The 27771-nt window shown below is 34.5% G+C and overlaps 2 protein-coding genes across 2 annotated transcripts in view; both read right to left on the minus strand.

Moving 5' to 3' along the window:
- Positions 1 to 27771, minus strand: part of LOC140744208 (prostaglandin reductase 1-like) — a 315424-nt gene that overhangs the window by 211255 nt on the left and 76398 nt on the right. The gene's annotated exons all lie outside the window — the stretch shown is intronic.
- Positions 4667 to 27589, minus strand: ema (C-type lectin domain containing ema). Its single transcript, XM_073075684.1, has 17 exons — positions 27073 to 27589; positions 25599 to 25738; positions 24079 to 24227; positions 22208 to 22350; positions 20029 to 20115; positions 18564 to 19642; positions 18061 to 18288; positions 17139 to 17322; positions 16251 to 16377; positions 14507 to 14645; positions 14072 to 14232; positions 13428 to 13586; positions 11258 to 11399; positions 10630 to 10732; positions 9295 to 9430; positions 8054 to 8207; positions 4667 to 5001 (listed from the first exon to the last, which is right to left on the minus strand). The coding sequence occupies exons 1-16, from the start codon at positions 27273 to 27275 to the stop codon at positions 8091 to 8093; spliced, it is 3297 nt and encodes a 1098-aa protein (XP_072931785.1). The 5' UTR covers positions 27276 to 27589; the 3' UTR covers positions 4667 to 5001; positions 8054 to 8090.

Consider the following 27771-nt stretch of genomic DNA (forward strand, 5'->3'; position numbering starts at 1 on the left):
TGAAATCTTATAATATATGTAATGCTACAACAACTCGTCATGAGCGTTACATGAACTAAATGAAACAGATAAATAGACGTACCCATATAAATAGAAATTAAGGAAAATATGAGCTTCGTTTAGACTAACTGGTGGCTTGTGTAACAAAGTGTTGTGTACATTTACGAAATAGACGCCCATCACATCGTCATTTCTACTTTCTTTCATCATTCCTTCATTCTATTTCTTACGACTTTACTTCAAATTTCTTACGACTTAAAAAAATTACTTACAACTTACGTAAAACTTATTACTTCTTAAAACACACCTTATTGTTTATGAAAAAATGAGTTGATATCAAAAACAACACTTTCTTTACGATTGATAAGACCAAGCGCACATAAACTGGTGACAGGGTTCATATTTTATATTTGTCTACCAGCAGATGTTATTAACTTTGCAAATGTGGAAGTACTTAGCATAACAATCTAAAGAAATATTTATCAGTACCTATGCAAGATAATAAAAACCATATTTGATTTTCATTATTTAATTGTTTTAATACCATATTACCGACCGATATAATAAAACCGAAATAAAAATATACTATTTATAATTTACCAAATAAAATTTCAAGTTTAAATACGTTATGCTAAGTACGGCCCTGTGACTCTTACGAAATTTGTAACTTTATTAAAAACTAAAAAGTATTTTTAGAGAAAATCACGTCTGCTTATTTATATATAACCTTTTTCTAAACGAATAATATTCCCTACATTGCTACGCAAAAATAGTTGATACACACGCCAAAATTTATATTTAAAATTTCCAAGTTTATGTAACGACACTATATGAACTTTGTATATTAAAATAATTCAAATTTAAAACCAAATAACAAAATTTGAGTGATTAACACATCCTATATTTATTTATATAAAATTTCATAATACGTACGTAATATTTATGACCTTCTTAAAACCTAACAATTCATTTATTCAACTCTGTCTCATATTGAACAAAATGAGAAACACAGTATAATAAAATATGAATATATATTTATATCTTAAAATATACATACCTACTTATATTAATTTTAAATAAAATCGTGACGAGACAAATCTAAATAATACCTAAATAGGACACCAGAGGTCATTAATATAAAATGATAACGATAATTTTAAAACAATATACATAAGTGGAATTCTCCTAGAATTATTTTACGATACCTATATGTACGTGCTTCCAATAAAGCTTGTATAGATCGTGTCATGTTTTCTAGAACTTAAGGGTCTTTTTCTTGTCACGCGGGTTTGTACGCGCCTGTGATTCTAACACTCGTGCGTGCTAGTCATATCCTACCGTTTCATAAATACTTCAACTGTTATGTAAGTCATTTTCACGCGGGACAGCGCAGGGACTGGAGTGAGTTACGCATACGGGCGAGTCACGCATGCGGTCATAAATCTGCGTGACAAGAAAATAAAACCCTAAAACACTGCATTCTGCAATCTGTTGTCCTACACTATGTGATTAACTTTTAATATACCAAATTGTGAATGTCTATTCGCACTAGCTTCTAATTTTTGACGTAGTGTGCGATGGATTGCATAATGCCACGTGCTTTTTACTGCTAAGGTAGCTTTATACTCAAACTTATTTCATAAGCTGACTGTTTATATCCATGGCCTAAGATATCCACGTTTTGATATCAATGGTTTTATATATCTATTATTATTTTTGAAGTTCACTTCATTACTCGTAAAATTGGCGTAAGCTGTATTTAAAAAAAAAGAGCCAGCTCGTACTGCACAAGTCATGAAGACCGATCGATAGATACCGCTTCACCAAGATATACAAAATTATTAAATATTCTACGAAAAATTATCTAGCAATCACCAGGCCTAAATGCGGTACAGATAAGGTAATACAAAAAACATAGATCGATTGGTTTATATATTCTATACATATAAAATCTACTTGATATCAAAACGTTTACGTATTACATTATTCATAATTATTGTCTTTATTTTTATCAGCCACAGTGAAAAATAACATATTAATAAATAAATTATACTTCATACGACCAATCTACTTTAACTGATCTGATTTAAAACACGATTAGATTAACACAAAATAATAAAAAAATACTACTTATAGTTTATTTTAATTTCTCAAAAAAAAAACTAATGATTCTAGCAATTATTTCAAAAGAAATTGAATAACATATTGTGTATTACATTGTTCTAGCTATACTGTTATATTAGTTTACGAATAATCAAAAATAAATAAAATAATTACTGTGGCTGAATTTCTAGTTTTGTAAATAGCATACAATATTAAATATAGATCGCAATAGCTATAGACTAACTGAAGCGAATTGAACAGTTCCGTATGATAGATTATGTATGTGTAATATTTTGTAAGCGGCTTGAACTGTTTCTACTAATTAATTAGCTACGAATAAGTTGCGCCGACCAAAACAAAATGTTCAGTATACAAATAATTGTTATAATTATGTTGTTAAGAATAGATATACTTTTAAGTAACTATAAAAACGTTCCTTTACGTATCGTACTTAGTTATTGTATAGCTAGCTAGACAATCTGGTAGATATGTTTCTTGAGCTTTGTTTAAATCAATGCGAGTTTTGCGCGATTAGCGGGTTTAAGTAAAATTAATTTTGCATTAATAAAGAAAATGTCTTAACGATGGGATTTGGCCATGCGAAATTGTTTTTGCACATTGAAATTATGTTCTCTATTAATCATCTCAAAGTATCTGAAAAATATTAAAATGGCGTAAAAAAAATGACTCATTACTATTTATTAGAATTATTATTATATAAAAAAAAAGTTTATTTAACACAGTATACAATTCAAAAAAGTTAAAAAATGGATGGAAAATTAAATTATATTTTTTTTATATTTATGGGAAAAACACGTCTCGCTTTTCGCGCAATATCAGAGAATCGAATTGGCTGAATAATTTGCAGTAAAATCGATATAGTACCTACGAGGTCATCAACGAATATATTTTATTTATTCTATCCACTTACTAAAATTAATTTTATTTAATGATTAATTTATTTCAGTATCGCAAAGCTCCGAATCTAACTTTTGTAATAATATCTTTTTTCTTTACTTAATATTATGTATTTTTGCCATTTAAAAACGTATTTGTATTGTAAAGCTTCCTCACTTATTATTTTTGCCTTTATGCGTCTAATATTTCTTATATTTTTTTCTGCAACATATAAACTAATGCAGTCTCTATATCTTAGTCTCTATAATCTATGAACTATCTATTATATATATATATTGTTCTTTCTGAGTCTCTTAAATCTGATTTGTATGTAACTTTCGGGCAAAATCTAAGTCCTTGAAACCGTGTATGAAAATAAGGGTTTCAAAAAAGCTGTAATACTTTTCTTACATAACATATTGTTGTTAATAAGGACGGTGCATGAAATTGGATGGAATGATCACTGTGATTTAAATGTTGATTATGTGGAGTTTATGTAAAGAACTGAGGTGTTGCTAATGACGAAACAAGTGTTGGAATCTTTGTTTTGTCGTAAATAAGACTTCGGTAAAAGGCGTCCTGAGACTATGTACATATAAATGTGCATCTAGAAAAGACAAAACGTTCATATGCACATTAACCCTTAAACTGCATTATGAACGTAAATAATAATGCTTATCTCCATTACAATATGTATATAGGTATGTTTTATAGCATATTCTATTCGTATTATTCACTGAGCAATTCCAAGACAGAGAATTTTCAGAAAAGTAATTATAAAGTTATATTGTTTTATTCCGCTCGCTTCCTTTCTTATGTACATACTTTAAAAAATAAATATATTCTATAAGTGGAATAGAATTGTATGTCCATCAATGACGCCTTTTACTGCAAGTCTCAAAATTAAAAATTTATTTGTCATAGAGCTCAATAAATTACCAAACTGTATAATATAATTATAGATTTTGATATGAAGACGAAGCGTTATGTACGAAACGTTATGTATTGTTTTTTGTGTTGTGTAAATAATTGTTTGGATCATACCCTTAATTGGTCATTACATCGTTTATATTATTTATAGGCATTGGAGCATATCATGTGTATAGAGCAGTGATGATTAATCAAATAAATTAGAACAAAAATATAGTTGAGCATATTGTTTTATTTAACCTTGTATGAAAATAAATGTAAGAAAAAGTTATCTCGCTTTTCACGAACTTTTATTAATAATCTGAATGATGCGGTGCGTTTAGCAAAATAATTTAATATTGTTTTTTTTTGTCGCAACGGACTGTAATAATACACATTTTCAATTTTGACATTTAACGCATACAGTTTAAATATATTTCAAGAAATCTAGAGGCTCTATGGAATAGATTTTTGAATCGAAAGTTTCAGGCCGTTCGAAGGGGACATCAATTCTGTAAACCCGTGCAATTTTAATATACGCCCAAAGTCGGAATTTTGTATAAATAAGTATTGCTTCAAGAAAAGTATGGTACGGCCGTGCCGCTGTTTTTTTTTTGACTCGACTTGGCGGAGGCACTGCCGTGCTTCATGTCCCTACCTTTTACCTAAACCTTACAAACCAAAACATGCTAAAAATCAGAAATAGACGATTTGGTAGTGTTGTTAGTCACAATAGCAATAGAAATCAAACACAACATAATTTAACATGTAATATATTTCCAACGCTACAATAACTCTTTCTGACATAAAGTACTATTTACATGAAAAATAAAAGTAGATTACATTTACATATTGCAAACCTTAAAAAAATCACAACGAAACTCAATGGCATTGGACCATTACTCTGTGTAAATATTATATATCTTGTTAATTTTAAAGGCGTCGTCCTAATAGAATCCATAGTATCTAATTCGCGAACCGTAACCAAATATTTAATTAGACATAGGTACTTATAGTCAAGTAATACCACTTGTTCTAATGAAGAGCGTTTATTCACTACGCCTTAGATAATTATGTCACATCGTGTTTTACCTGGAAGTGGATAAAATGCAATTTTATGTTCAAAGCAAATGCTGTTACATACTGACATTAGGGTACATATCTCACACTCTAAATCCCATTAGAGTAGGTTTTTGGGATCTCTTCTAAAGTTATAACACTGCCCAGCATAGACATTAAAAACGGGTTTAAAGCCATAGACAATAGAGTTATAGACACATTAGGGCGACCCATACAAACTCGAGATATGATTTTATACTATAGTCGTTATGCAAACAATTAGTTTTTATTTCACTGCGGCTTATCATGTGTATCTCTAGACAACAAACGTTATAATAAGGTTCTTGGTCACATAAATAAAAAAAGTTTCTAAAAAAATAGAATTCGCAAGTTAAAACGGCCACGGACCGGCATGGACCTTTTCAACTGATAACGTATAAAAAAATCTAGTGACAACCGAGCCAAGGCAAAAGGAACGTCTTTGACCTGAAGAAGAGTAAGAAACCGCTAGACTTAGAGTCAACTAGTCAAATTGGAGAGGCGCTTAGTGTAAGTATGGTGATGTATAGATCAATACGTACAACGCTAGCACTTCTGACAATTTATAAGCAGTTCAGTAACAATAATTACATGAATACACGACGTACTAAGAGATTCGGCGTTCTACTAGGAAGACCCTATTCACCATGTTAATAGCACACTTCTTTGACACATTCCGTTAAGATAAAAAATGAGTTTGTTAAACTTTTAGTCAGTAAATATTAAATCAAACGACAATGAGAATAAAAATGACAAAGAAATATAACATTACAATAATATCTTAACTTAGATACACAGATACATAAAGCAATATAATAAATACATTACAAGTGGAACTTGTTACATAAATATAATGGACTATTTCTGTACCAAGTCTACAGTACTATCGTTTATTTTATGTAACAACATCATTATGATCCTACTCGCTAAAATTTTATTTGTTTTTCTATCTACCATGATATTTTTATGCTATTTAATATAAATATGGAATGTTATTTTTACAACATGCATTACGAAATTAAAAGCGAATTTTAATCCGCCATTATTAATTAGATTCTAATTCAATGATAATTCTATAATCGTATTTGCAATATCGTAGGTAGAATTACTCAAGAGTTTTGTCAAAGAGAAACATGTTTTCATAAATCTTTTTGTAGAAAAAAAATAAAAAAGGACAACAGGAAAAGTGAGAATATTTTTGAAAACAATGGATACAGTTAAGGGTATTTTTAAGGTACCATGTACAGAAAAACGAAATATGAAAAAAGAAATCTTTAGAGGTAGATTAATATTGGCTTATTCTAAATCATGACAGAAAATATTAAATAGATACCATAAACAAAATTGCTATCCACTACCCTTTTCTTTTCTAGTAGAATGAAGATATTAATAAAATGTTGATGAATTTAGTACTTGAAAGTACAATGCTTATCCATAATCCACAATGATTTAGCTATAAAATTAACATTACAATACTATACGGACGTAACAACAGATCGACACCGTTCAATTTTAAAAAAATACATTTTTTCCACAATTATAGTCCGCATAAAACTGCTAGTCCGCTCTGAATATAGAAATGAATCGCGTCGTCATAGCAAATTGACTACACCTGCTCGCAATAACTTCAGAGCGGACTAGCAGTTTGGCGCGGACAATACTAATCTATCTATAACTTTTACAACACTAAATACATTTATTTTTGAACCTCTTCGCGTATTTAAATATATCGATAAAATATATATTCATGAAAACTACTATATGGATAGAATTTAAATAAATATTACAGTACATTAAGGACGAAACATATACAAAAAAACTTTACACAATATACTTAGGACAGAACACAATAAAAAAATATTTATACATTCAAAAATACATGTTAACATAATTATAATAATATACAGTATGCAAGAGATCATTCCCATCTATGTTTTAATAGGATGGAGATAGCAATGGAGTATGCAGTACACCGTGTAGTAAGTGGACACACACTAATAAATAATGTCAATAAATTTCAAATAAGACTGGAAACGACAAATACATTTCGACTCGTAACGTTAATTATAACGCCTTTTGTCTATATCTACTGAATAGTCTGAATCACTGGATAGTGCGGATTCAAACCAGAACACACCAGCGCTAACTCTGCTGTTATAAGGCAGGATATGATAAATTCGCAGTATATCAGTAATTTTATTTCACATATATTTGTATTATTCGTAAATTAGAACCTTGATCTTTGATCAGAAACCATTAGCTTTGAGGTTAATATTACTTTTAGTTACCATTTTTATGTTATGAGTTGACATGCATAAATAAAATCACAGGTATAGAACATGAACGATAAAACCTAATTCAATAACGCCTTTTTTGAAATAAAACCCTTTTCAAAAGATTAAATTAAGATTAGTATGTCTACTGTTTACCGAGGCGAATATTGGCCAAAATTAAAATCTTAACGGAGTAAGGGAGTGAACTGTGAAGTGACTTTTCTGATATAAATCCTACTTCACCAAAGTTACTTCATTCCAAAAAGGGGGAAGGTTAGAGCTTAAGATATGGGGTATCCCGTGAAGCATGGACGATGTAGTGGAGGGCATCGGAGAAAAATGTTATTTCAAAATTTTAGTGAGATACCATTGACTTATTGACAAATAGACGTCGAGGGTAGTATTAGTAACCTGATGGATGAATGAAGCACCACAAAGAATATGTCCAAAAATTAAATATTTTATCATTTATTATGAACTTAAATTGGACAAATAAAATAAAATATTTAATTTTATTAGTCCGTATTATTTATAATTAGTCGGTAAGAGGTTAAAACAAGTAAAAGCAGTCCTCCATTGTGCCATTTTTTTCCATATTGTTACAAATTTGGTTCGGATGTTTTTGGATTACCTGAAGTCTATTTGTCACTAAGTCAATGTGAGAAAATGAAAATAAGGCAAAAGGAAAAAGAACTAGGAAAAGAGAATAATACAAAAGAAATACTAAGAACTAAGTAACTAAGAATTCTCAAATGACTGAAAATAAAACATACCTGAACTAATGTAAAATTAAAATGGTTTTAGTTAATATCATATGGTTTCAACGATGCCTTTCCTCTTAGGCCGCGGTTCGCCGGACATGAATGATGTTTCCTCAGATGATGTGCTGGCCAACTTATGCGCTTGGCTTGAAGTGCTTGGTAAATTCTGAAAAATGGAATGAAATCTTTATTCTACAACAAAAAAAAAAAAAAAACAAAAAAAAGTTCGTTTTGATACAAAACAAAAAATGTAGATTTTTTAAGATGCAAGAGCATAAAATTATTGAATGAAATGCGCAAATAAAAAACTATTGCTGTAAATTACTGAATTATTTATAAAATAGCGGTGATTTCTTTGAATAACGTAAAATAAATCAATGAAGTGGTCACAAGTGAACTCACCGTAATTGAAAAGTTCTTAACATTGCGTTGAAAAATATTCAATGAAAGTCATTCAAATATATTATTTAATTTGACATTAAATGCTTTTATATTTCTTAATTTGTAAAAGAAAATGTTAACATCTATTTTCAAACAAAACAGCTCATAGGATATCAAAAAATAATATTGAAAAAATAAGGGATGTCACATATGTATTACATTACAATAACAATATTTACTAAATATTTTCCGCTGAACTTAAAGTCGTATACAACTTTTCCAGTAAAAACACATGTAGATATAATCTATATAAATGTATTTTAAAATGCCGTATGTACGCTTCATCTCTAAATACATGAAGATGTAACTACATTTATAATATTATTTTGTCTCATAACAAACAATTATTAAAGCGATATTTGTATCGGCTTTTATTTAATCTCACATAACAATATAAGTATTTATTGTTTTATTTCAATTCCTATTTGTACCGACCTTTAATTATTCCCATATAACAATGTACATATGCATATTCATATTCATAGATTAGTAAAGATTACTCACTCCTAACAAGAAAATGTTACCAGTTTTGACAATTAAAATTGTCACTGTCATCTATTTTCGTGTTTGAAAAATATTAAAAAAAAATAGTTTTTAAATCATTTACGAATGAAACGATATTTCTCCGTACTTTTTCTGCAATTTCGTGTTTTTGCGCCACTTAATTATGCATGTCGGCATTGTTTCGCGTAAATTACACCATGACAGCCATTAAATGGCTGACAGAACTAAGCCATTTAATGGCTTTCTTCAATTACAAGGCGAGATATCTATACTTATCTATGTTCATATTTATTTCATTCCATCCTTACCTGTGTTGTGCTAGTGCTAGGTATCGCGGCAGCCAAACCGGCCGATCTTCGGATATCTTCTAAGGGTATTTCTTCAGAACGAGCACGGGGAGAACCTTCCCGAGATGTATGGTTGCTGCTGTTTCTGGAGACACTACTGGAAGGTATAATAGTCGATAAATATATAATCTTAGCTAATATATAGCTAAAACCATATAATCACAATTAAATAGGTGGTAGAACTAGTATAGTTTGGTCGAGGAGGTACCAACGCCACACCTATGTTTAGCGTGTAGTTTTTGCGTTTCGGTGGAAAGGTCAGAATGACAATTGACTTATGGGGCGTATCTATTGCCGGCTTTAACCTATTAACAGATACCCTTTTTTAATGTGGAACTGATTTATTTTTTAATATATGAGTAGTAGACGAGCATGCAGTCCACCTGATGATAAGTGGTTAAACGCTTATTACACAACCCGATATGAAGGGCCCTGCATCCAGGGTGGGCGTGTGGGTACAGGTAGTTATATTTGCAGAGAAGTGTAATAAGCGCCGCACTAACTAGGGTTAGTTAGTGCGGCGCTTATTACACTTCTCTGCAAATTGGGCCCTAACTCAGTTTATACGCGAATGTCGAAGCGAATGAATGAGAGATAAACGTATTGTCGCATTTTACATTATGCCGTCGTCAGTATCGAAACTTCAAAAAGTTGCTGTAGCAGTGACAACCGTGCTCGCAATAACAAATATTAAAAAAAGAAAGAAGAGAAAGATCTGGGTGAAAGAGTATTTGCGGTTACGTGAAAAGCTTTCAAATATGCAAATACTTAGCGTGCTTGAACCGGGAGATTTAAGGAATTATTTCAGAGTAGGTGCAGAACTACTGCAACTGAGCTCCCTAACCGCCCTAAACGTTATTACACTACCCAATCTGCAGGGCGCTTAGGGAGCTAGGCAGATCGGGATGATCCGATCGCCCTAAATAGGGACACTAACTCCCTAAGTCTTATTACACCACTCTTAGTTAGGGTTAGGGTCCCTCAAAATTGGGTGGTCTAATAAGGCCTTTATTGCCGTTAATGGATAACTGCTGTCATCAAATGGTTGAAAATCATCAAATGGTTGAAATTTTCTAATAGGTAGACTGCATGCTCAGTTGCTACTATTTATCTTATTTTATTTATTTATTTTATTTTGTTTATTTCCATTTAATTCAGACATAGTCCATATTTTGTTAGTATTTACATTGCACTTAAAAACCTATGTTATCTTATAAAAAAGGGATATAAATATCAAACGAGCATGAAGTTCATTTATATTATGTAAAATAACAATGTAAGTATTTAGTAAGATACCTCTCCCGACTAGTAGTCCGTTCTCGGTACACGACGATACCGTCTTTGAGCACGTGACCACTGGGCCGCCTTAGTCTTCGATCTGTATCTTCGCCGTCTATACCTGTAATATTAATCATAGTATTAGACATAGATTCTTCGTAACCAATATCCTGTAGGACAGGAGCTTTAATCCGACATCGATCACAGATGCGTTAACACTCCTGTGGACTACGATTTTTTTTACATAATATAGGACATAAGTAGTAGACTAACATGTAGTACACCTGACATTAAGTAGCTACTGTCGTCCACGGACCTCTGTAAAACAACCCCAGACAAGACCAAATTCCCACCTGAGGTCGACCACAGACGCACCGCTTCTCCTGAGGTGAAATACCTCGGATAAATATGTTTCCCGTACCACACCTTGTAAACCAGAACACAGCAGCGCTTAACACTGCTGTTATTAGACAGAAATAGGTGTGGCGGTAGTCCCGCCGGAATCGAACTACAGAGGGTTCTACCACCCTCAAAAAGGATCTATTCAGATATAATCAAATCCAATCAATGACAGGTGCGTTGCTATTGAGGACTAATATTAAATAGTTGTCTTATATGTAGGTCGGTAGATTCTTACGATGCTAACCTGAATGTCGTCTAACAGTAGTGAGTCCGGGTCGTCCGAACAGTGGGCGGTGACGTGGCGCCATCGCCGGCGCTGATATACCCGATACTTCTAGAAGACGACCGATTTGCTGCATCTTCTTCTGACGGGATTTTGTTCGACCCTGGTATGAGAGAAAATTGAAAATTATTTATATAGCACATATTATCTTTATGTTCTTAAACTCTCTTCTTAATTAATTTACTTCTAGTGGTACATTTTTAAGAGACTGAAGTTTGACTAGGAAAACACAATGTCTTATCACAAATAGCGATCATTGTCGGGCGAGCTATTGGTAGAAATTGAGGAAGGCCCATTTATGATTATAATATTGATCTTTCCGTCATAAAAATGATGGTTTGTCATCGGGGCTTTTTCTGTCTCCATTGAAAGTCCATTGAAACTTAAGAGCAGAACTTAAAATTTCCTATGAGCAAAAAAAAGCTAAATCCCTTCTTTTATAAAGTCTGTTAAAAATACATTTGATATTAATGTCACCATATTCACCCACCCTTATTATCAAACATATTATCATAGTAAGTTTTATCTAATATCAATTTACAGTAATATTATAAAGAGGAAATCTTTGTTCGTTTGTTTGGTTGTAATGAATAGGCTCAAAAACTAAGGAGCGATTTTAAAAATTCTTTCACCATTCGAAAGCTACATTATTACATTACATTCGGGTGTCGTATGCGCTCGGTGACGGACGCAAACACAGCGCTTACGAATATACTCTATTTTATATTCGCGGTTTGCGCGGCGATCGCCGCTGCACGGCTAAAATGGCTATGAGATCTGAACAACTCATAGCCAATGAGGTGTTGGCGTTTCTACAGCACGCCATCGACACCATGGATGAGGTCAGCATTATCCAGATATGCAAGACCAACTTCACACGTGAGGAGATCGGCAGTGCCAAGATCCTGCTGTTTGAGTCGCTCGGGATGAGCGACCGTATGCCTTCCCGCAGGAAAGACGAGAAGGGAGAGAAAGGAATCCAGGACATCATCAATCTTCTTAAGGTGACTGATCCTGATGACATACCAGCATTCGTGGTGAAGAACATCCACAAGCTGCCGCCCGTCACGTTCGACCATGTGGATGTAACCAGGCTGTTGAAGGACATCACAGCATTAAAGACAAGCCTGGCAGAAGTAGTGCTGAAGTTAGAAGCCTCGCAAGACACCATCAGCGACCTACGGGCTGAAGTTGCTACATTACGCAATACGCTAGCAGTAAGTAGGTCGCCAGAGGTTAATAACGTCAACACGCGTCGTGGGGCATGTAACACCTCGTCAGCAAGTTTCGAGTCTGCGAAACTTGACACGACACCGACCGCTGCGCCCGCATGTGGTGACACGTGCGTCACCCGCCCCGCACCTCCCCCCGCCGAGGTGTCGCCGTGCGTCGTCATGTCCACGCCTCAACGTGACTACGCTGCAGCTGCCTCCCGCCAGCTACCCGGGAAGCGGAAGACAACGAGGCCAGAGAGGGAAAGTGGGAACCCCCGCAACGAACCCCCTCGCAGTGCGGTGTCCAACCATGCGGCGGACAAGGATGGCTTTATTAAGGTGGTGCGTAAGAAGAAAAAGCCTCCTTGTCGTAACCAATGTGGCACAGCACCGACGGGATCTAACCATCTCCTGCGTCCTGCCGTTCCTGTGTCGCACGTGTATGTCTCACGGCTCCACTACAGCACGAAGTCGTCTGACATAGTGGAGTATTTGGCGGTAAAAACCAAGTTCCGATTGGTGGTCGAAAAGTTGGAGGCGCGTAACGCGGTGAACTTTAGTTCATTTGTTGTACGCGTCCCAACTGAGCAATTGTCGACCTTCCTGAAGGAGGAGCTGTGGCCGAAGGGAGTTGTGTTCCGGAAGTTCCGTGGACGGAGAGGACCCCCGGAAGTCACCAGACTCGCGTCTCACGTCGCCGCAAATACGTGATTTAGTTATAAGTATATATTAGTATGTATGTTAGTCTGTAAGGTATATGTAATATGGACCTTGTTGTCTGAAATAAATGAATAAATAAAAATAAATAAATTATCCACGAGTAACATAGGCTATATTTTATATGAAATATATTTGATAAATAGATTTTGAGGCGGTACAAAGTTTGCCGGGTCAGTTAGTATTTAATATATTCGTACCTTAGTGAGTCGTTGCTTCGCTGCCATACTACGTATATGGTCGTCGAACTTGAACTTGGCGCGTAGTAGCACCGTGCGGGGCAGCGCGCCGCTCGCGCCCACGCGCGGCTTGTGGATCGTCAGGTGGAGGCATCGCGGGTCCTCTTTGTCGCCTTGTATCTGTGGATAGATAAATAATAATCATTTCAGATGTACTTGTAGTAAATACACAGTAGTTCAAAGAATGGCGACAGACTAAGAACTTTTCATGGACAGCTTTCCGGAGCAACGTATCTATCAACAAATAATTGCATCTCGACCCTTCCGAGTAACTATACCGATCTTGCCTGCTGCGTAAATTCAAAAACTTCAGTATGTCTACTTTTAAACGCTATTGATAGCAGACAGAGTAAAGGCAAGATAGCTTGATGAAGTCCAAATAGATGGTCAGGTCATGATGTGATACTTTCACAACATCTAGAGATACTAATTAGCGAAACAACACATGAGGCCAGTGACTGCAATATTTCTAAAAATAGATAATAACAAACTAATAGATTTTTAGACCACTATTAATATAAAAAGAGAGATATTTAGACAACCAATAATTGTTCTATGATTTCTGAATAATTTATAATTATTTTAGATTAATTAATAAAACTTACTTCTAGGTCCTGCAGGCTACCAACAAGTTTAGCGACGCCCCACCCAAGCTTTTGTTTATCTGGCTCTACCAGAATGATTTGTATGTTATCCACTGCCAGGAATCTGTGGTGCCACGTACCATCCTTCTGGATTATGTCGCATGATATTAAGTCGGAGTCGTCTGTAAACAAGCAACTTTTGTATGTCTCTTTCTAAATTTTTGACCTAATCTAACCTATTCTATTTTTGAAATCATTTTCTGCTTAAAATCGCTTAGCAGATTTTGATGATGATTTTATGAAAAACTTTTTTTATTGACTAAATTCAATGATAGATTAACTGATTTCAAAGTGTTCTATATAAAAAATGCTTTTAAAGTTAAAAATACTTAACATTTATGTTACGCAGATGAATGCACACAACACTAATATGACAAAATATTAATGAAAACTTACTTAAATCCAAAATGTTGCCAACTTGTACGAAAGGTGCCGGGTTGGCCAATGGCAACATTGTTTCAGGTTTGCCTGTTAACTTCAGATACAAGTCTCGTATCAAGAAAAATGTTCGTATTGCACGTCGTGCTCTCTCCATCTGAAAAAATATGTTAAAATGTCTTGTAAAAAGCATTGCTAAAAAATACATGTACTTAGAACTGTTTATTCAATGAAAATTTTGAAGAATATTATAATATCAGAAAATATAGGATAATCTCTTCTTATATTTATTTGTTAATGAAAAGAGTCGTATAAGTAATGTAATTAGTTGTAGAAGATGAAGCAAAGGTAACATCAATTTTCAGTTCAAAAATCACAAATAGACAGTTAGTATAAAAATCAGGAGAAAACTTTTAGTATCGGCTGTTATGACTACTGTCTTAAATTCAATGCTTAAAATTATTTGTTTTAGTCCAAAGGATACTGTTTTCTATATACTTCACGTAACTTGGTCCTAAGTATTGACGCACATGTGACCCGCTCCATACACAACTACTACAGTCCTAACATGGAGATAGAACAAAACAAGTCCGATATTTAAATCTACATTTGATTAGTAATTCTAGTGAATATTCTTTAATTGATTTATTTTATATCACATGTTATATACTTAGTAAATATCAGGTGAGCAGAAAACCAGTTATATAAAAAAACATTTTATTACCTTGACATTTTTTTAACCTTTTCTACAGCAAGATAAATATATATTTAATCATACAATTACATAATAATTTAGTATCCGGGTCACATAAGGTGATAGGTGCGTCTACATTATTATCATTGTTTTAATACAATTTGTGCAAATATTGATTTTGGATAAATTACGAGCCATGACATTGAACTGTAGATAATAATTTTATATTGAAAAATGATAATTTTATAATGACAAAGTATTTTTATTATAATTTAAAATGCACATAAATTTTAAACAGATATAAAAGAAATATATTGTTAATTCCACAAAAAATATATGAGAATCTACTGTACATAAAGGAGCTTACTACAATTATTGAACGCCAAATTTTTCAATAAATTAAAATTTATCGAGAAAACTTTTTTTTTTTTTTGTTAACGATGGGGAAACCTTCAAAAGGTACCCGGTGCCGTGGGAGCGACACGGGGTTATGTGGGACTCTTACCGCACTAAAACCCCCCCGGTGGCCGTCCTCGGCGCTGCGTAGAGGACTCCGGGATCTCCAACGGAACGCAACCGGAGCCCTCTTAGCGCTGTGCCCCGTCGGGCTCCGCCCAGGTGAGCTTGATGCTCACCACACCGTCTGGTGTGCACGACGGTATGCGACCACACATACCGCCGTCCTTCCCGGGGTCACTGGCCGGGCGGTTTGAGCTCCCACTCTTGCCGTCCGCAACCCCGGAAGCCCCCTTTTAGTCGCCTCTTACGACAGGCAGAGGATACCGTAGCCCTATTCTGGTCCCGGAACTACAGGGACATATCGAGAAAACTAAGACAAAGTTATCTCACCCGAATCAAGATTCAAATATATAATACAAAAAAAAAACCTAATTTTACCTTATGTTCTCAATAGGGAGTGGAAATATCTATAAATGAAGATTAAGTCAAGTGTGGTCATGTATATTTAATATGACCCTAACATGCTTCATTCTGAAGGGTTCCTCGTATTTAGCAATGGAAGAGGAAGAATATATGTTACAATATATTTATGCTGAACTTAACCCTTACCTCTCCACTGGGCAGTCGTTTGGCGAAAGCGATTCCTGACATGGGCGTTTTTGTGGGTGGCAACAGTATCGCAGCATCCATGCACAACCACTCCACGTTGAGTGGCCTCTTACTCATCTCACAATACCTAGAAAATAAATAACGTAACAAGTTAAAATATCTGTAGTTTAACCGCGGAGTCATCGCAAAATCTATTTTTGCTTAGAGACAGGCACATTGTTTTGGTTTTCAGGGTTTGAGAAAATTCACATCGCATTTGCGGGTAACATCATGAATGTCTCCAACTTTACTTGGGGTTCATTATACAGGGTGAATTTTTCAAATAGGCCTTCAGGGCCAAATTTGAAACTATAAGGATTAGCGAAAAATGCTGAAAGGAGTTACGAGGCGGATTTTGATAAAAATTAAAACTGCATCATTAGTTTTTTAAAATATTATAGTTCATTTTGAAAAAAATTACACTGTATTATATTACCTCTGTATTATTCCACTATCTGATAGTGTCGCTTATAAGGATTAAATTCTGGGAAGAAATGTTATGTGACAAGTTATCAGATAGTGGAATAATATACAGGGTGTATTTTTTTTTCAAAATGAACTCGTTCGATTCCCGGCTAAGGAATGAGATATTTAAAAAAACGAATTATGCAGTTTTATTTTTATCAAAATCGGCCTCGTAACTCCTTTCAGCATTTTTCGCTAATCCTTATAGTTTCGGATTTGGCCCTGAAGGCCCGATTGAAAAATTCACCCTGTATACAGATGTACAATGTACATTGAGGGCAGTGGCCACCTAACGAACCTAATCACCCAACAAATCCTCAAACAAATTGCTCAACGAGTGTCATGTTACCAACTACAACCTAAACAATCAACAAATCCACTAACTCGTCCTCAAACATGTCCAGGAAGATGTCGTCGCACTTGTAGAAGTTGCGCGCGAGCGCGGCGGCGCGCGCCCGCAGCGCGTCGGCGGCGGCCACGTGGCGCGCGCCCGCGCCGCTCGCGCCGCGCACCGCCACGCGCAGCAGCGTCACGCTCAGCTCGCACGTCACCAGACGCACCTTCGACGCTGCGAATGACAATACTCGTAAAAATTTAAAATTTTTACCCGACAACATAGATTAGTAGAGATACTTCGCCGCCTTAAAATTGAATGAAGCCACAAACGGCTTATTAGTAAGTTCTTTTTTTGAATCCTTGACAAATAAAAACATCTTTAGAGAATATTTACGAATAAATAACTAATACTGCGTAATTTACATAATAAATAAATAATAATTTCAAATATTTTAGGGACATTTTAGCACGGAGACGACGTGGCAAAACTTTTTTACGCACTATTTCAATTCTCAAAACTGGGTACATTTTCTTGTTAGGAGTAAGTAATCTTTATGAATCTATGCCCGACAGCGAGGAGTAATGTTTTCCAAACTTATGTTATGACACGCCCTTTTGGGTTAAAAGGCTTAGCGAATTGTAACATGGTGTCATTCGATTCGTCTAAATTGCTGGAGACTATATTTTTAAACAATTAATTAGGTGTTCTGTTTTTTATTATAATTCTCTAACATCTCATACGTAATATATTTAAAATTTTACCGCTCAAACTTTCGCCGCCATTCTATCTACTTCATAATATCATTACGTTAGTAAACATTATAATAACGCATAGACATAACAGATCAAAAATCTTTTTCTTAATATCAAGTGACGTCATATAGACACCAAAATATATATTCGAAAAATAGACTAAAATAATTTAACAATTTAATTTTAAAAAGTTGAACTGAATCGAACAGAAACCTACCAGATTTACAGCTAAGGTTCGCAATAGCCATTAACTTCGATATTAGTAACGCATTGAAACTTTGCATTGGTTTCTTTGTACTCCTTGAAGGTGATCCCACTTGCTCCTTACTCTCTCTGGGTGTAGCCCTTTCCTGACTATTTGTTCTCGACACTGTTCTTGAAGCCGTTTTACTGGTTCCTTCATTTTCTGGGCATAACAAAGTGTCTAGTAACTCTGTATTAACGCCTGGAATATAAATAAACAGAAGTCATCAAATTATCCTTAAGAAAAAATGTTTACCTTGAACAACTAATAATTCAGAAATATTTTACTTAGAAAACTAAATTAGTAAAATATGAAAATAGCAATGGCAGTATACAATTGAGATGAAAATGGGAAAACAAATTAATATGATCTTACCGACTGCGAGCCAAAGGTAGCAAGAAGAAAGAAAAATAATGATTAGAATAATTCAAAAGATGCATAAACAGGACCTTGATATTGCATACAACTATAATTACCTTTATTATTTATCAGCGCAAACAGCAAACAAAGAGCAAACAAGGCCTTGTAATCATTTTCGCTACAATCCATAGAATCTAATATGGTTTTTAGGAATGGCCGCTTTTCTATTTCTCTTGTTTCCTTTTCCAAAATAGTTTCTAAAGTTATAGTGCGTTCAGTTGACGTCGAAGGCATTGCTCCGAGTAGTTTTTGTTTTTCCTCGTCTGTTATATTTAACTCTGAGACAGTTTTGGAAGAACTCGATTCGATTCCCGAATCAGGCAAGGGTGAATCTGGCATATTTTCCTTCATCGATACAACCGTCGTTTTTGAAGATACAGATTGGATCTGTGTAACCAGATCTTCCGTGGAATCATGAGCTATGCTCGAAGACTCGCTTATATGAGAAGTGGACGGGAGGGACGTGGAAACTAACTCAGGATCGAGGTCACAACTAGACTGGTCCGTATCATAACCAAACACCTTAGGACCGCTGTATTCCGGCGTCGTATAATCTCTTTCATGACCAGAAGTATTCTCCAAAGCTTTTTCCAAACTCAATTGCGGTTTGGAAAATTCCAGTTTCACACTGGATTTTGCATTGCTGACGTACATGTCCAGTATCTTCGTCGCCCCGTCCTCGAATACTGATAAGTCCGATTGCAATATGATCCACGCCAGTGCGTGAACAATTGGGCCATGTGTGATTATTAGAAATACTTGCGATAACAGAAATAGGGCGACTACGCAAGACACTGATGGTTTAGTTTCTTCCTCCGATTCCATTCTTTGGATCGGATAAGTCAATCTTGGTGGTGTGTCAGTGGATTTTCCAGTCAAGATTGCTTCAAGATTTCGAGTAATAACCTCTATACTCTGTATGTGGTCACGATTGTATGGTGATGATGTCACAGGCCGCTTGGTCGGCTCTGAAGTTAAGGAATAGATGTATAAGGGTATAAGAAGTTTGTGTAACAAATGCTCTGTTAGGACATCGTTTAAATCAGGAATGTTCAGACACAAAATGTCGTTTATGTAGTGTAAATGATCTAGATGTTCTGCCACAAGGTCATCCAGTTTCTGTTGTGATTGATGGCTGAAAAGAACAATACATACATAAATATACGTAATGTATATGAACATTGAACACCTCAGCTCAGTACCCTTAATATGAGTTTTCATGTTTGCTCGAAAACGGTTACCGTTTACGTTTTTGCTCATACAGTGCCCCCGAATGCCGTATCGGAAATAAGCAATAAATTCTGCAGTATATTTTTTCAAAAACGGAACAAATTTCGCCGTCAAAATTAAATTAAAATGTAACAATAAATGTTATAATAATTTAGAAATAAATGTCGTAATGGCAGTCCGATACAGTCCGCGGAAGCGTTTTGTGAGCGAAAACGTAAACGGTGACCGTTTTCGAGCAAACGTGAAAACTCATTAAGGGTACAGATACGATTGATAAGGCACGTAACTTACTCAGCATCGTTTCGGACACAAGCGTCGAGTTCCAGAATATGCTTGCCGATGAACCAGACGAGATTACTAAAGTACGGCGCGGCGGTCCTACGGTCAAATGTACAATTTTGTAGTTCAGAACATTTCACATAATAATCTTCCATTATACATCAATACATTATAAATCAATGTCAATTAAATTCTATCTTATAAAAATCAGTAATTTATTTGACCGTTCATAAAAATATATAAAAGACAAATTAATCTTACACATACCTATAATTCCCTGTAAAACACTATTCACAAGTATATTGTAAGAAAAACACATACTTTATTTTCTAATGGTAACGGTAATTTTCTGTGATTAGAAAAGTGTCCATAAACGTTATGACATTACTTCAAATAACATAAAACAAGGACTTCGGTAATGCATAAGTATATCTTTTTAAATATAAATTAATATTCAATATTTAGTAATCATAATTACAATGGTTGGTTAGTTCTTTGTTGCATTACTCTGCTAGTAACTAATAGCTTACACTAGCCTTGGAATGGATCTAATATGCTAATAGATACAATAATCGCGAGAAATAGACACGACCTCATAGTTGTAAACGCATAATTGTTTCATCGTGGCTTACTTCTATTGATTTTTAAATCAACAACATAACCTTCGTAAATCTTAATATAATAATTACCGCAATAGATAGTTATTACTAGACTCATAAAAGTATTGTAAGTTATATGAATGACAGTACATTTCATTATATAAAGCAATTGTCGTCTTGTGTTACACGTGTTGTATACAGTATCGACTATGGGTTTCATTTCAAACTTATATAAACATTATTTTCTAGGGTTATCAGATAGGAAGACTTATTTAACTATCTAGACAAATATAACTCGGAATTTTAGAAGTCAATTCGGGGCCATAAACTTCATATGAAACGTCTGGACAGTTTAGGCGGATCCCATCCACCTGACCCCTCTAATAATTTAATAAGATGGCTTGTATTTTAATCTTGTATAAATAAGCAGTATCTATATTACTGGGTACAAAATACAGGTCTGTGATATTACTAGTAGATAGTAATATATTCAGTTACCTCAATCATGTAATCACTTTACTTGAGAATAGTTTACTATTTTTAAAATATTTCCTGTATTAAAAAATATATTTTTTTGTTCCTTTCTAAAATAGATCGTGTCGATATAAATGTAATAACCCTATGACTCACTTACCTACGACTCCTACGAGTGATAAATATCCATGTTAACAAATAGACTAACCAAGTAATAACCAACTATCGAATTGATGTAATCGTACATTTGTGGAAAGGATATGACATTATAAATAATTACAGGTGTCTATGGGAGACAGTAACCATTTAACAACTGGTCGGCAATCCCGTTTGCGACCATTACACAAATGGAATCAATACGAATATCATAGGGAAAGACATACTCGTAAATTTCCTTAAGATATTTAGAGACAAAACTACGTCATCGTTCATGATTTCTAACGTAACTGGATTATAGATGGAGACAAGGACCGCGGAAACGTTACATACGAGAGATAGACGAAGAATGCAGTATTGTTAATGACCAGTTATATATCACTGATTACGTAACCCACTCGAATACCGTAAACAAATGTAAGATATCACAATAATTGACCAAGTGCAAGTCGGAGGGTTCCGTACTTCCAAAATGTTCATATCTTTTTTTTATTTTTAGCATTTGCTATTATAGCAGCCATTGAAGTAAAGGCATTGTGAAAATGTAAACGGTATTACGGTTACGGTTCAATAGCTAAAGCGACAAACGTTGAAAGATAGTGGTCTCTTTTCTGGCGACGCCCATTTTTTTTTTTAATTTTTAGTATGTGTGATTATAGCGGTTATAAATATTCTGCAAAAATTTCAAGCATCTTTTTATGACTGTTCAAGAGATAGAGCCCTGTGACAGACAGACAGACAGACGGACAGACAGAGGCTTAGTAATAGGTTTCCACCTTACCCTTTTTGTACGTTACTACTAACTTACTACGTTACTTTTTGTACAGTACTGTTAGGGTTTTACCCTTTTGGTACATAACCCTAATAAAATTACCAAAGATTAATCGATTTCACTCTAGAAATCGGTCGACTATAGGCATGAACTGGTATTGAAGAGAATGATCAATAAGGATTTATCTCACCTGTCCCGTATGAATCGGAGCATGCTGGCGTCCTGCACGCGGTATACATTCAGCGTAAGGGTTCGCACCGCGATACGGACCATTGATTCCGGATGATTGAAGAACTTTATTGCCTCGGTGTACAACGGGAAGTCTTTCGTATGCTGCGAGGAATGATAAGTAATTTATTTTTAGGAATTGCCTAAAATGTATGTTTTAGGCAATAATAATTGTATATCCAAGTGCAAGGCAGTGATAGCCCAGTGGTTAAGAAACTCGGCCTCTCGATCGAGCGGTCCGAGGTTTAAATCCCACGCACCTCTGATTTTTCGAAATTATGTCCGTATTAGAAATTAATTATCACTTGCTAAAAACGGTGAAGGAAATCATCGTGAGGAAACCTGCATACCTGAGAGATTTATATAAAAAAAAATCTCAAAGGTATGTGAAGTCTACCAATTCTGAGAGGAGACCCGTGACCAGCAGTGGGACAATAATGGGTAGATGATGGCCCAGTGTATTTTTGTAATTAAGTATGAAGACATTATAAACCTTAATGTTTGATAAAACAGAATTAATTTGACTTACAGTTTAAAGTTGCATTTTTTAACTGAAATCAATTTTAAAGCCATCAAAGGTCTTTAAAAACTAATTTTGTACTTCAGACACAATGTCTGGAATCAATTAAATAAAAAAAAATTAAGAGCTAATGAGTATAAATTCATAACCAATTTATAAAAATGTTCTCAATAAAAAAGACTGATAAGGAAGCTTAATCATTTTGTTTTTAAACCTATCAGAAATATGAGGCATAATGACGTCATCACTAAACACTTGTGTCATCACTCGCTGCATTTTATATAAATGCAGCATGGAATATAAAAAAAAAACCTTTATAATACCAGCTTACGGTTCACTTTAGTTTGACTCATTTAACAATGAAGTGTCACTTTCAGGTTCTCAGTGGATAGGTGTTAAGTGTTGTATGTCTAAAATAAACCGTGATTCGCGTTACAGACATGAATAAAAAAAATCATATCATACGGGGAATTACTTAGTAATACATGATTAAAGGCAGGTGGAAATTATGATTATTATTTGCCAAAGTAATCACCTAATTGTCATAACATACTAGCTCTTCAAAGTCGACTGCAAGACTTTTCTTGAAGGTGGTAGAACCTTTTGTGGTTCGACTCCGGTGGCACCACCGCCACACCTATTTCTGCCTAATAACAGCAGTGTTAAGCGCTGCTGTGTTCCGTTTTGAAGGGTGTGGTAAGGGAGACATACTTTTCCGAGGCGTTCCAGCTTAGTCCTCAGGGGTAGCGGCGCATCTGTGGCCGACCTCAGGTAGGAATATCTAATCCTATCTGGGGTTGATTCCAGATGTCCATGGGCGGCAGTAGCCACTTACCATGAGGTGGACTGTATGCTCGTCTGCTACTTCTATGTTATATAAAAAAAAGACAGTCTTCGCCTAAACAAGAGTTTACCGTACTTGCTGCGCATTTCCATGATAATTGTTGTAGATGTCTTATTTCAAATAGAGGTAGAGCTCTTAGAAGTTCGACTCCGGCCGCACCACCGCCACATCTATTTCTGCCTAATAACAGCGATGTTAAGCACTGTTGTGTTGTAGTTTGAAGGGAGACATAGTTTTTTGAGACATTCAACGGTAGCGCCTACAGGGTTGACCTCGGGTAGAACTCTGATCTTATCTGGGGTTGATTACGCGGTTACGCGGTCCATGGGCGGCAGTAGCTAATTATCATGAGGTAGACTGCAAGCTCCTCTGCTATTCTAGTATTATAAAAAAAAGAAAAACATCTTCTCCAGGAGGGGAAAATGGTGCCATTTGAGACTGACACAGTATTACATGATATCATAATTACCTCATTATAAAAGAAGTGTATGGTGTGGTTGTTCAGTTTTAGACTGAGAGTCTTCAAGAAGGAAATGTAATAGGCCATCACTTCTTCATCCGATATGTCAAACTTGTGCACTATTATTGAGTTGACATGGTTATTGCTCAGCAAATAATCTGAAAAATAATAGAAAAATATAAATAATACACCTAAACAGTACTAATGTCTCTCTTTCCCTTTCTCTCTCTCTCTCTCTTCCACACACACACACACACATGCACGCGCGCAAACACACACACACACACACACACACATCTATAGTGATTTATTATTATGAAATAAGTAGTTATTATTTAAAACATATATTATTAACTGTAAAATGATTTATCATCTCAGTATTATATCACTTCATAATAAAAAAGCTAACGACATGTTAATAGTCTCGTTAACTTAATTATCTTTATAAAAAATACTGATATCAGAGTGTTTGTCAGGAAACTGATATATATCAAGTGATAAATCTATTCTTTTGTCTTTATATATGATACCACAAAACAAAAATAATATCCGTCTTATTATATGCAAACAATGTAATCAACTCAACTAATTACAACTGGAAATTACACTATAATATCTTCACAAAGTGAAAATGAGAAAGTTGCAATTTTTTTTTTCCTAAAAGGGATGTAAATTCATTTTTAAACGCAACTGAGGAGAGAAATCATGGTCGACATGATGATTCTTTGGTGTGTCGTACATCCCAAACAATTGGATGTATTTTAACATATGATGTTGTATGATTTGCTTCAATTTTGGGAATAACATAGTCAATATGTTCAGCAGTCTCATTTCTTGTTTTAATGTAAAACTAAATTTTATTCTACAGAATTTTTACTAATACTGTCTGCCATATATTGTTTGTATTAATACTGTTGAATATTCTAGACACACAGTTATACAATTAGTAATGTTAATTAAGATAAAGTAATGAGTGTGTTTTTATGTAACAAGTAACACATACAAAAGTATGTCAAGCAGTTGCATGACTTTCTAGTCTTGTTCTCCACAAATCCACTTTACAATCACAAATATAACTTGCACAACAATACATTTACATATAGATTACATAACATTATTATTTTAGTTCAGGCATTTTTTTGTGTATAACACATTTTATTCTTTTAAAATAATATTTGGTTATAGTCTGTGTCAAACTGCTAGTCCGCTCTGAAGTTGTTGCGAGCAGGTGTAGTCATACAATTTGCTATGGTGATGCGATTCATTTCTATATTCAGAGCAGACTAGCAGTTTTACGCAGACTATACTCCTCATAACAATGTTAATATACCTCATACAAACCTCTACCTAAATGTTCAACCACCAATTACTTCTCACAGTCAGTAACATAATATAAATTGCAGTAGCTAAAGTAGACAAAATTAATTCAAGAAGTCGAATGAAGAACGAGAAGAAGAACGAGGTAAAAACCTTCATTACTTATATTTTACCTAATCTATTTTTGAACAAGATAATTCATTAATACTTACATAGTGAAGTTTCATTCCTAATGTTTTCAAACAATATATTCAGTGTCTGCAGCAACTGCACACACACGTAGGAAGATCCCCCACACTTCTGCCTCATGATCTTGAGGAAGTAAGACAACATATTCTTCTCCAGGAAGAAACTAAAAATTTGTTGTATTTATTATTTCTTTTTCATTAGAATGTCACCAAGTATTAATAAGCGATCTATGTAACTTTTACCCATTATAGCTTGAAATTTGACAATGTCTATTAACTATGAAAAATTTGTCAAATGTCAATCTTCAACCGCAGTAGATCAACAGTCAACAAGTCTAAAATTTGGGAAATATGGGCCACATAGCAGGGTAATAGCATGAGGTAATGGCAGGACGTTTTCAAAGGTAGTTGCTGAAATTAGTTTAGAAAAAAGTTTTCTAAGTATAAATCTGAACAAAGAGTCTAAAATCATGTCCTAGAAAAGTCCTTGGATGTCCATGGACCGCAAGAAGAGTGCCATGGGCCATATATTAGTTATAAAACACTTGTAGTGTATTAAGTTAAGATTAAAACTACTTCGCAACAATCCGCTACAAATATGTATGATGGTATGTATTTTAAACCATGCAGTATGTAAAATATATACCATCATACATATTTGTAGCGGATTGTTGCGAAGTAGTTTTAATCTTAACTTAATAGCATGGATTTCCGCAAAGTAACGCCTGATACAATTAACTACTTGTAGTGTAGTTAATGATCGCATAATACTCCTACATAGCTCCTTTACTGTTACAAACCTTATTTGGAAGCCACATAATGGCTACATGTGTGTAAGAATTTTTATATAATTAAATTTGCACCTTACTTTACCGTCAAGCCACACACTGTTGGGCACAAGTCAAAATCACCAGCCACAATCTAATGTATGTACATTATTGTACATATTTGTGAGAATTCTCAAGCATGCAGAATTTCTCATGATGTTTTCTTAACACTTTGTAATGCGCACACAACTTTGAAATCAGAAGTAGCATGGATTTAAGCCAATTCCTGTCTTAAGATACAGTGTAACAATGCTGTATTGTGATTCAGATAGTAAGGCATATGGAGTATCCTAATTTAGACCTTAGCAGCAGCAACAGGTGATCAATCACTTTTAATGCAACCTTTTAATCATTGTTTGCAACAATATGCAACCACTTTATTACAAGCAAGATATACAAGGTATACATCATTTATTTCTATTGCCTATAGGAATTTAATTAATTTTTCTATGTTCTAGTCTTACACAAAGTTAGTCACTGATGAGCCTTACTCCTGACATGTGTGTGATGCCTGAGAGCTACGTTGGAACGCTTTCGCGTTGCCAGTGACACCGTTTTGAGTAGGTTGTAATGGCAATGGTACAAATTTGGTAATACTAATATGAATCAGTAACCAACCAGTAAAGATAACTGTTTAAAGAAAAAAATACCAAGAAAGTAAGACCACTTACTCAAACACAGAGCTGTCATTTTGGTCTCCCCATATTAATATCTCAGCTATGCATCGTAGGGACTCCACTAAAGTTCCACGATTACTTTCAGACACTGTGGTATTCTTGCAAAGTATATTGTGTAAATATTTCAATCTTTCTAAAGAATGAGGGTTCTTCGGGCGGCCCCAGCCACCCCCGAACCAGCTCCGACTACGGAACATCGTAGTCGTTTACGTATTTAAATAAGTTAACACAAAACACTGCACATTTCGCCTTTTTTGTATTCACGCGTTATGTACGTCACTCAATTAGAATCAGTATTTACACATTTTAAATTACACAGCACCATTATTATCATTTGTGCGCATATATCGCCACGTACAACAGACTCTTCGCTATTAATAATCGGTTTTTTGTGTCGTATTTTTATAAATATTGATATTTTTATACTTCTCGTTCTTTACGTGCTATTTTTATGATTGACTTTTGTTAATTTGACAAGTGATCAGCGTTTAGTTTTATCATCACATAACAATACGTTGGTCAGGAAACAGACAGTCATATTATTCACTTGCAAAACCAAAACGTGTTTTGTATTTACAGAGTTTGTTTTTAAAGTGTCATAAACTTATGCCTCTGTTTTTCTTAAATATTAATTAAAATATTATAAATAAAGAACGTTCACTAACTATAAATAAAATAAGTTTTTATTAAATA

Source organism: Epargyreus clarus, unplaced genomic scaffold (assembly GCF_041222505.1).
Source record: "Epargyreus clarus isolate Ecla_fem2 unplaced genomic scaffold, WU_Ecla_fem_2.2 ptg000008l, whole genome shotgun sequence".
In the NCBI taxonomy this organism is placed as follows: Eukaryota; Metazoa; Arthropoda; class Insecta; order Lepidoptera; family Hesperiidae; genus Epargyreus; species Epargyreus clarus.

Coding starts and splice junctions, on each gene's coding strand:
- ema (XM_073075684.1), bottom strand. CDS start 27,275: ATGTTCCGTAGTCGGAGCTGGTTCGGGGGTGGCTGGGGCCGCCCGAAG. Junction 20,116..22,207: donor CTCCGATTCATACGGGACAG/GTGAGATAAATC, acceptor ATTTGACCGTAG/GACCGCCGCGCCGTACTTTA. Junction 19,643..20,028: donor TGTGTCCGAAACGATGCTGA/GTAAGTTACGTG, acceptor TGTTCTTTTCAG/CCATCAATCACAACAGAAAC.